At 48.8% G+C, this 11,093-nt stretch overlaps 1 protein-coding gene across 1 annotated transcript; it reads left to right on the plus strand.

The window, feature by feature from the left end:
- The first annotated feature begins 9,286 nt into the window (after nucleotides 1-9,286).
- Gpr148 (G protein-coupled receptor 148) lies at nucleotides 9,287-10,466 on the plus strand. Its single transcript, XM_004836147.3, has one exon. It carries the CDS (start codon nucleotides 9,393-9,395, stop codon nucleotides 10,464-10,466), a length of 1,074 nt encoding a protein of 357 aa, XP_004836204.1. The 5' UTR covers nucleotides 9,287-9,392.
- The last annotated feature ends 627 nt before the right edge of the window (nucleotides 10,467-11,093 follow it).

An 11,093-nucleotide genomic window follows, 5' to 3' on the forward strand; every position in this document is an offset into this window, starting at 1 on the left:
CAACAAAAAATAAATAATGTGCTCATCCCAGTATGATTAGAGATGTAAAGGATAAGACTGAGAACACTGTAGGGAAGCTGGAGGGAGTGGACAGTGTGGGGAGGACAAGAAACCTAATGATAGCTCAGAGGCACCCCTGACGGGCATGGAGGGTCACAGAAGCAGGAGTGACCACCGGATAGGGCCAGGGCACAATGAGAGCTGGTCTGAGGACAAAGGCAGTGCTTCAGGAAAATCACATTAAGGGAAATCTGGTAGGTGCAAGGACCTTGGAATGCAGTGATGCAGGCATTTGTTGCCTTCCATCTGGGCTGCTTCTGAGGGCACCTAGGTTGTGGCCAGGGTCTTCCAGCATTGCTGTCTCCCACATGCCAGCTCATAAAGATGAGCAACCTGAGCCCAAGGAAAACCAAGCCTAGCATAGGAGCTCAGGGCTCAGGCCCAGGTCTGCCCTTTGTGTGCCTGTCTGCATCCTGCTCCTGGTGGATCACAGCCCTAACCGTTCTATACCTGCTTCTGGCTCCAAGCTGCTTCCAGGAGGTAGTCTGTTTTGGTCTTGGATGTGGACTTGGGAGGATCACTAGAGTACAGAGCTGCAAGCAGAATCCAAGTGCTGGGCAGGCTGTGTGTGTGGAGCACAGCAAGCCTGCTGCTGACTTGCAGCTGCCTCAGGGACAGGCTGACCTAACCCACCTCACAGATGAGGAGGCAGCATCACTCAGAGGTGATGTGTTCTACATGCATGTCACCTGCAGCACCAGGAATGTGCCAAGACTCATTCCAGCTGGTGCTAAACCAGACCATAACCATTGCCCCAGGCAGCTCTCTGCATAGGCTCTGTAGGCTAAGCCCTCCATTTCAACTGAGGCTAAGGCCAGATGCTACACACCTTTCCATTCTCTTTGCATTTTGCTGCCCAGGATAGGAATAAATTGCCCTCAGTTTTGTCACAAGGTGGCAGAACAAACTTTGATTCTGCCTTGATCAGCTTGCATCTCCACACCCAGGACCTAAAATTATGGCTCCAAAACCATGAAAAATAAAATAAAATGTAAAAAAAGAAAGATTAAAAAAAATCAAACAAACATGGCTGGTACTATTCTTCCCCTCATCCACAGTTTCTGTTTACCTGTGGCTTTTGCATTCTCCCACAAACTGCACTGTCCCAGATCACCCCAAAACTCCTTTCTCCTCCCATATCAAATGAAAGCTCACTTGCTCTGGCAGTCCACTTGGCACTTTGTGGGGATTTTGGAAAGACTTTTCCCTTTGTACTGTGGGCTGGCTATACACATTCCTCCCCTTCCCAGTTGCAAGCTCCCTCAGGGCAGAGCCTGCATCCAACTCCTGTTTGCACCACAGACCCACTGTGGAATGAACTATACCAATGACACCCTGTCTACTAGGAATGCTAGTCCTAAGAACTCTGTGACTCTCACTGCTTCCCAAGCGATGGAAGAAGGAAAGTGAGCCCTTTTCAGCAGGGATGAGATGACCTCACTCTGTCCTTGGCCCTGTGAGGGGCCTCCTCTCTGGTTCTGGGTGTACTGTGCCTGACTGAGGCCTTCCATTTGGTAGTCATGCAAGCATCAGATGTGACAATGTGCACAGCAAGGGTATCCCATGCTCTTACATGTTGTTTGAGAGGAAAATTCTTTGTTCTCTGGGGGTAGCTCCAGGGGAATCAGATAGCTGATGTTGAATACAAGGGATTCCTCCCATCTCAGTTCTATTTGAAGAAGGTGCTTGCCTTGATGCGACAGGTTCCAGTAAGCAGCACATGAGCAGTGCCTGGAGGTGACGTACCACTCCTACCAGCATCACTGGACCCTGGTGTCACAGTAATGGAGTCAATACATGGCTTCGCTACACCTAGTCAGGAAAGGCAATTGAGGTGTCCTGTACAGCCAAGTGGACTGAAGCTATTTGTTGACCCCATCATCTAGGTGGATGCATAAACCTGAATCTTTCTCAATGTGATGTCGTCACCAAAGCATAGTCCTCTTCCACAGCAGTGCCTGAATGAACTGAGCAAACCTTGCATCAGCTGATAATAGACTAGCCCATTCTGGGGCCTCAGGTCTCCTCTGGTGGCTCCCTGGTCACTTGGGCATGGCCCTCCTATACATCTGGGCAAGTGCATGGTGAATACCCTGTGGGGTCACTCAGTGCATCTTGCATAGCTGACAATGTGTCCTAGTGATGAGCCAATTGATTTTTACAGAATCATCACAAGTGTGCAGACAGAAACTCCAAGTGGCATCCTCATCACTGCCGTGCTTGTGTTACTGGAAATAGAACCAGTGCTATTAGGAAGCATAGGGCAAATAAATGGTGGGGTGGTCAGAACTCTGCAGAGCACTTTCATAGAATCAACCAGACCTATGTTTGATGACAATGTGGGCCTGGAAGATAGGATACAGAGAAATAACTGCAAGCAGCATATTGAAGTGAGCACAAAAGCAAATGTAGAAAGCAATGTTATAGATAGTTGGGGGACCATATATTTATCGTGAAAGTTCCATAACATAAGTGGGAGGGATATAGAGGTAATTCAGGGAGGAACTTCTTCTGGGAAGGTCAAGAAGGGAATGGCCAAGGGTGGCAGACCTCTGGCACGCATGCTGCAGCAGGCTATGTGTATCATTGAAATCTCTAAAAGGTTCGCCATCACTGGAATAGGCCAAAACAGTGACAAAAGCAAATAACTATAAGGCAAATGTTTTTCTGTATAAAATATACAATATACATTTTATCATATGTAAAATACATTTGTTATATAAAATATTCTACATTCTATATTTATATAGTATAAAATGCTATCTTAAAAAGCAAATATGGCAGAAAGTGAACATTGGCTGACTATGGAGAGGGGGCCTATGAGCATCTGTGGGCCAGCTGGCAGTGCCAGTAACAAAGTGTGAAGTGAGCCTTCCAAATCAAACAAATGAATAAAACAAAAGCTGAGTGTGAGCTGGCAACAAAGGTCACAGCAGGATGACACTATTGGGAATGGGCAGAGAGGATTGGGACCCTGCAGAAAGTGGGAAGAGGGAGGCCTCTGAAGCAAGAGCTGGAGCAAGTGAGAGAATCTGTCAGGAGGGAGCGCTCCAGGCAGAGGGCACCATGAGCACACCAGCCCTAGGCTGGGCAAGGTCTGGGCTGGCCATGTTTAGAGAGGATAGAGGGGCCCCTGCTGCGTGTAGGTAAGGTGGCCATGGGGCTGTTCAGGCTGCAGCAGTTGGGATTATTTTTATTAACTTCCAGACTGTGTGGACTCTGGGAAGGTTCCAGAGAGTACAGACATGGTGCTCAGAAGAGAAACATGGGCATGGACTCCAGAGGCTTTTCAGAGGCACTAACCTGAGTCCACCACCTGAGGAAGTGAATGAATAAAAAGTCCTTCTGACTGCTGGGTGGAGAAAGGGTGACAGTGACATCACTGTGGGTGGGAGGGGAGGCAAACATAGCCTTCACAGAGCAGGACACAGGCAGGCACTTGTAAAGAGTGAGGCCCAGATGCGAGGTCCTCTTGCAAGATGCCAGCCATCTCCAGGTGCTGTCAGTCATTTACTTGCCCATGTGAGAACTGACAAGGCACCCAGGCTCAGTTCACACCGTTCTGTGAAGCAAGATTGGGGTATGAATACCAACATGACATATCCCTGCACTCAAGCAGCCCAGTCTATAGAGGGTCACGAACCAGTCATGGATTGAATAGAGAGAGGAAGACGGAGGGAGGGAAGGAGAGAGGAAGAAAGCAGAAAAGAGGATAGTAGGGGGGCCAGGAGAGCTGTCAGAATTAGTTTATCATTAGCAATAAATATTACTCTATTTAAAATAAATAACCAGAAGATACAGTCAGCATTCCAACATTCTTTGATATGAACCAAAAATTTCCTAATTCTTTTTAAAAAATTTTAAATATTTTTCTTGAGACTGTCTTACTAAGCCACTAATTTGCCCAGGCAGACCTTGAACTTGTGATCCTCCAGCCTCAGGCTCTCAGAGTGCTGAAATTAGAGGTGTGTGCTACCATGCCCAGCTTGAAAATCTGCTAATTCTGGAAGTCTCAAGATGTTCAAACTCTCCAGGACCTCAAGACTAGTTCCAGAGGAGCATCATATCACATCTGTGATACTACTGACCAGTTCAGGACCCTCCTTTGGAGGAACAGTCCACCACCTTACATCTGGTCCAACACAGGACACCACACTGTTTTTAAGCCTCTTCCATCCCATTGGCCACCCTAGTGCCCATTTGTTCTTACAGTACTGAATTTGGTCCTGTGGCTCTGCAGTTTAGGTTACCTGCCTCCCTCCTTTCTGCCACAGCCCATGTTACCCACATGCAGTCCCAAGGCAGAACCCGGTCCTGCACAGATCTGGCTCTGCTCTGACCCCAGCACTTGGAATTTCCTCCCTATCGTCTATTTCTCTTGCCTAAATTCACTGGTCTTGAGAACAAATGAGCCATTGGCACTTTGTGTCAGCCACTGGGGGAGGGAGCAGTGCTGGTGGGTGGGATCAACTCAGTCTTGCTTCACAGAGTAGATTCTGAAAGCAAAGTTAGGCATAGATCACACAAGCAGACACTAAGACAAAAAATGTGGTAAATGCTATAAGAGAAGTAAAGGGCACTATATGAGTTCAAAGAAGGGAGCTAAGGTCTATTGTAAGGGTTGGGAGATATTTTCCAGAAGAGCCATTGGAACTGACATCTCGCTGGGCAGAGGTGAAGTATGCAATCTCCCCAGGTGACAAAGGCCATGCATACCTTAATGAATGGAAAGGAGATGAGACACCTAGAGCACAGAGGACTAAAGAAGGAGGGAGGGATGAGAACAGTCTGTGCTAGGTCTTGTGCACTAGAATGAAGATTGTTAGCTTTCCATCACTGTGACAAAATGCCTGAGGTAATCAACTTACTAAGGTGAAAGGTTTATTTTGTGTCATAGTTTCAGAAGTTTCAGTCCATGGTCACTTGGCCCTGTTGTTTTTGGCCTGAGGTGGCACAGTGCACCATGACAGGGATGTGTGGTGGAGGTCTGCTCACCTCGTGATGGCTGGGGAACAAAGAGAGATGAAGGGGCTGGTACACTCCTCAGGATCTAACTTCACACGACTCAGCCCCACTTCCTAGAAGTTCTACCACCTCCAAATAGTGCCACAGGCTGAGGACCATGCCTTTAACACATGGGCTTTAAAGGACATTTCAGATCCAAGTTACAGCAGTCTTGAACAGTGAGAAACCATGGAGAGCTTTTAGGGCAGAAGCAGCATGCTGATGCGATGGTGATGGCGATGGTGATGAGGGTTAGAGTGCTGATGAGATAGGATGAGGGTGATGAGGAGTGATGGAGACACAGTGATCACAATGGCAAGGACTCATCTGTTCACTAAGATGCCAATGAGAATAGTGATGCTGATAAAGAGGCTGTTATTAGTTCCTCCCAGGAGGCAGAAATAGGAAGGCTACCTAGGATACTGATGGTGTGAGAATGAAAGTAACACAGGATTTGGAGTGTGACATACCTGCATCCTACCACTTACTTGCTAAATGGCCTTGGGAAATTAATCAATTCCATGTTTACCTCAATTTCCTCATGTGCAGTAGGGTTTCTGAGAACAAAATAATATGCCTAAAAATACCTGGCACCAAGGAGTGGCCGTATCAGTTCCCTGTGATTCGTCCTTGCTGTGTACGTGCACACCTAGTTGTGCTATGATGAGTGTGCTGTGGGTGGAGACTTCTTCCTCTGCCCACTCCTGTACCTGGTCAGGTGACATGGCCAGTTGCTGAGGGACACTGTATTGCTGCCAGAAGCCCCAGAGCCCTGTGTCCATCATCTTTGCTGACTTGGAAGTTGTGGCTGTTGGCTGCCTGAGGGAGAAGCTGGGTGACTGAGCTCCTTCTGGGGGAATCTGTCAGCTTGCAGCCACCTTCTGCCAACTCTTTGAGCTCTAAGCTTCGTTCTGATGCCACAGTGAGTAAACCTTGTCCTGATGATGATCTTGGAGGGACAGCAACAGGAACTCTGTATGTATGGGGCAGCTGGCTTCTTACTGACCCCAAACCCTCTTGAAATGTCCCCTTAGTCAAGGCACTTAACCTGCCTGGGCCTCAGTTTCCCACCGTCCTTTTCTCATTCCTACTCCACAGAGCAGTGTGGGCTTTGTGAGATAACATGCCTGTTGCCTTCACACTGCCAGTGCTTCACGATGCAGTCATGCATGGTCACTGTTACCTTGGGGTGGGGGAAGCTTGATAGCTTGTCCTTCTATGGTTTAAACATGTTTACAGCACCACCCCACATACCCACACACACGGTTTCAGTTTATCTCCAGCTTTCTAGAGGACTCCATCATCCCTAGGCTATCAAGGTGCAGCAAAAAACTGAGATTAGATTTCCAAAGGGGCATCCTGCGCTGTGTGCCTCCTGTGTCAGTCCATACACGGCCCAATTAGCCCCTCATGTTAACAGGACTGTTTCACCTGAGGTGAGTGTGGGGATGGAGCAGTCATCATGATCTGAGGATGACCAAGCAGGGAGAAGCAGTGTCACTGCTCCCCTGCAACTCTGTCACAGCAGGGCAAATCTAGCCTACCGGTTCAGGGCTGGCTCTGGGTGCCTCTCATCTTCTTTTTAGAGAGAGGCCAGCCTGGGGCAGGTGAGGAAGGGCGTGTGGGACCAGAGTGGTGTGTTCCCCTGAAGAGATTGCTTTATGTACTTTTCAGTCATAAAATTGCTCTCAGCAAAAGGCAGGCTCTTTATTGCACTCAGCAGCTCATTCATCCCAGAGTTACACCTTCCACTTTCCGTGAACATTTTGCTTGTCACTCCTGTTGCAGACTGATAGAAGGATTTAGCTCCTAGACACATTTTACTCATGGGTTATCATTAACAAGTTTCCTTCTCTCGGAGAATGTACATGCAAAGACAAGGACATGTGTGTGGATGTTCTGCAGAGCTAGACAGTGGGGGGCACCTGAACCCCACCTCAGCCTTGCAGTGTCAGGGGTGCCCACCCAACACACTTGGGATGAGAAGGCCTCTGCCCTCTTCTAGGCCTAGGGCCAGTTAGACTTGTAATGGAGTCCTCAGAAGTACTACGGGACACTCAAGGAGCATAGCAGGAGCAGAAGAGGTATGAAGGCAGGGTCTGTCCCCTGGCATCATGATTTCTCTGAAGAGGGAGATGTGCTTCCTCAGAACCACCTTTCATGTCTTTATCGTAGATGAGGTTCTGTGGCTCTGGCCAGTGTAAGAGCAGATATTAGAGGGTGTGGTGATGGGGCACTATTTGGGGAACAGGGGTCTTCCCACAAGTCTGAAAGGAGGGGCAAAACTCATTCAAGAAAGGGTGAACATGGATGAGAATGAGGCACCTCGGGCAAACTCCCTCCTGATTCATCCCAGAGTTCAGGATGGCTCAGCCTTTTTGTGCCTTCTCTCTCCTACTGTGTCCCAGAAGTTTGGGGACAGAACCAGCCTATGAAGCACATTTATGAAAAAGGCCCCTTGACTGGTGAGCACCAGTCATTGTGGGTGACCCCTTGTAGCCCTCTAAGACAGGGGTGTTGCCATCACAGGCCCTTGGTGGGGAAACAGAGGTCCAGAGGAGCTAAGTAATTGGTCAAGACCACACACAAAAAGTAGAGCCAGATTTCCTCTGAAGTCTGAGGAGGACAATGCCACCACACACTGGGAAAAAGGAGGTTGGCAGGAAGTATGTATCTCATGTGGTCTAAAGGCCCATGGCTGATGGGCCCCGGGAAGGTTCTAGGCTTTCCCCCCGGCCAGATCCTGGCAGTATTGATGTTTCAAGGTCCAAGGTTTGAAATTCCTGTCTCCCTCTGACCCTAAGCATTTTCCATTTGTTCTCAGGAAGATTCCTTGGAAATTGCTGCCCCATGGAGTGGCCACCCTACCAGAGCTGGTGGTGGGTGTCAGGGAGAGGTTCTCCGGGGCCCAAGCAGCCTAGAACAGCCAGTTTTGAAGTGATGACAAGGGGGTCTGTTGGCAGAGGGAATCTGAGGCCTCAGAGGGATTGAAGTTGGAGTGGGCCAGTATTTATTAGGCATGTAGTTCAGGGTATGCAGGGAAGGATGAAAGAGAAAGATTAATAGGTTGAGGGGTACAGTTGGACAGGAAGAATAGCTCCAAATGTTCTATAGCACCTTAAGGTAACTATGGTTGATAGCATTTAATTGAATATTTCAAATTAGCTAATAGAAAAGATTTTGAATGGTCCCAACACAAAGAAATAGTAAATGTCTGAGGTGTTATATATGCCAAATATTCTGACCTCATTATTACGCTTTGCATATATGTATGAAATGCCACATTGTACTCCATAAATATATACAACTACTATGTGTCAATTTTAAAAATAGATTAATAAAAATACCTCTGGAGTTTTGCAATGTTTCCATGCTGTCAGTTTTGAAAGCATCCATGTTTCACAGATAAGGAAACTAGCACAGAGAGATGAGAAAAACTTCTCAAGGTCACATAGCCACATAATATGGGGTAGGCAATGGTTCAGTTGAGCCACAGCCGCCATGATGCCAGCCACATGGGCCATGGGCCCCATGAGAGTGCATCACTCCACAATCAACTTGTCCCACATTCCCAGGAATCTACCACCCTCTTACCTCTTCTCACCTTTTGCTCCTCCCCACCAGCTCTTATGTGGTCCCCTGCACCTTCCTCTTCCTCAGTGGCAGAGAAGTTCCCACACACAGGAGACCCACACAAGTCACCTGAGGGTTTGTGGTCACAAAATGCTTTCATATGGAGCTTCATGTGGGAGATACACATGAGTGTGCACATGCACATGTGGCATGCACACACACACACACACACACACACACACACACACACACGCGGTAGGGGGAACCAAGGAGGGATCTATGAGGAAGAATGTGAATGTGCCCAGGCCCTGCCAGCAGGCCGCGTTTTCTGAGCTCCCAGCAAGCCACAGGCCACACAGATCCACAGCCCAGTAATCCTATCTCACTAATGGCTGCTCCTTCCCTCTGGCAGGTGGCTCTGAATCCAACCCAATCTAGTGGCCATTCATTACATCCTGCCTGCAAGCCAGTCACAAAAGGTGGGGAACATTGGCACTCAGTGTCTCCACCCTGTCTGATGGGTTAATCTGGTACATGCATACACACCCACAGTTGCAGAGAGGTGTGTAAACGCAGGAGCTATATCTAAGCCAAATATCACAATGTTGCTTTTATTTTTGTTAAAGCAGTTCTTCCTAAGGCCCAGCCTGGCATCTCTACAGAAAAGGGACACCAGCAGGACCCCTGAGGGACAAGTCAGCACTCCAGGCAGGTACAAAACAGACAATCTGCAGCCAGCCACACCTGCTGGAAAAATGGGGAGGGAGCTGGAACCCTGCTCCCTAAGCACTACAGCCTGGCCAACTCCATTCCAGCTCCTCAGCAAAACACCCTGCATACCACAGGAAGTCAGCAATGCCTCCCAGGGCCTCAGGGACACTAGAGTGCCCACATCAGTGCTGCGCTGGCTCTTGCTTCCCTCAAGCCTTCTAGCTGTAGCCACGCTGGCCCTGAGTCCTCTGCTGCTGGTCACCATCCTACGGAATCAGCCGCTACGGCATCAGCCCCACTACCTACTGCTGGCCAATATCCTGCTCTCAGATCTTGCCTACATTCTCTTCCACACACTCATATCCTCCAGCAACCTGGGTGGCTTGGAGTTGGGCCACAATGTCTGTGGTATTCTCAGGGATGGTGTCTTTGCTGCCTACATCAGCACCATCTTGTCCTTCACAGCCACTGTGCTGCATGCCTACCTGGCAGTCACTCATCCGCTGCACTACCTGTCCTTCATGTCTGGCAAGATTGCCTGGAAGACAGTGGCCCTTATCTGGCTGGTGGCCTGCTTCTTCCCCACATTTCTCCTTTGGTTTGCCAACCAGCAGGATGCCAAACTGGAGGTACAAGGGGCCTCATGCATCCTGCCACTGAGCCTGGACACCAACCAGAGTCACAGCCCCCTCATAACAATCACCCATACCTGCACCTTGTGTGTTCTCTTTCTCTGTGCAGCTCTCATCACCTACTGCTTCTGGAGGATTTATATAGAGGCCAGGCCTTCAAGTGTCTGTGCACAGGGCTACTCCCGAGCCAGGGGCACCCTGCTCATCCACATGGTGCTGATCACACTGTATGTTGGTGCAGGCGTGGTGTTCTCCTTGGATGTGATGCTGACCAAGTACCACCACATCAGTGCTAGCACTCACACATGGCTCCTGGTAGCCAACACCGAGGTGTTCATGATGCTTCCCCGTGCCATGCTCCCATACCTGTACATGCTCCGGTATCGCCCACTGCTGGGGGTGGTACGGGGCCACTTCTCACCCAGGAGGCAGGGGGACATCTATACCATTTCCCAAAGCTACCAAGTCCACAATTCAACAGGCTGACATTAAAGATTATATGTTGATGTCATCTTCAGACCTTTAGGGTAAGCTCAATTGATAATTTTCAATCTTTCAATAGTTGTTAAGCAGAGAAAGCTCTCTTCTATTGAAAACAAAATCTGGCTTCAGAATGAAAGGTGATCCAACCAGACTATGTTGTAAGAGAGGTGAAGGCCTTGACTGGTGACCCTGCATAGCTTCCTCCACACCCTGCATGGCCACCAAGGGAGCTTCACTGCTAATAAACACACAGAAGCCAGAACATCCTGAGAGCTGTAAACTGGGAGGTTCTCAGGCAGATCTGCTGATTCCTGAGACTCTGGGCCTCTGTTTCAGTAGCTGCTTAGGGTAAGGGAGAGCAAAGAGGAGCGTCCCAGGACCTGCTTCAGTAGGAAGTGTCACACAGAAGCCACCATAAAGCTGGAATCCCAAAAGATTGTGCTCTCAGAACTAGTACAGACAGGTGACACTGACCCTTACAGAAGGCAGCAGCGAGAGAGCTTGACTGCATGAGTGGTTCTGGGTAGAGGAAGAAAGTTCTTTGAGGATTCTTAAACAAAAACCATCCTCCAGGCAGGGTTTAGGGAGGGTTTCAAACTATTTCAGTGATTGGAAAACTTCCCTCTGTGG

This window comes from Heterocephalus glaber, unplaced genomic scaffold, assembly GCF_053883595.1.
Source record: "Heterocephalus glaber isolate CG9 unplaced genomic scaffold, H.glaber_assembly_v1.0 deba00000347, whole genome shotgun sequence".
Taxonomy (NCBI): domain Eukaryota; kingdom Metazoa; phylum Chordata; class Mammalia; order Rodentia; family Bathyergidae; genus Heterocephalus; species Heterocephalus glaber.

What these genes read in the sequence shown, in the direction of transcription:
- Gpr148 (XM_004836147.3), top strand. Translation starts at nt 9,393, where the DNA reads ATGGGGAGGGAGCTGGAACCCTGCTCCCTAAGCACTACAGCCTGGCCA.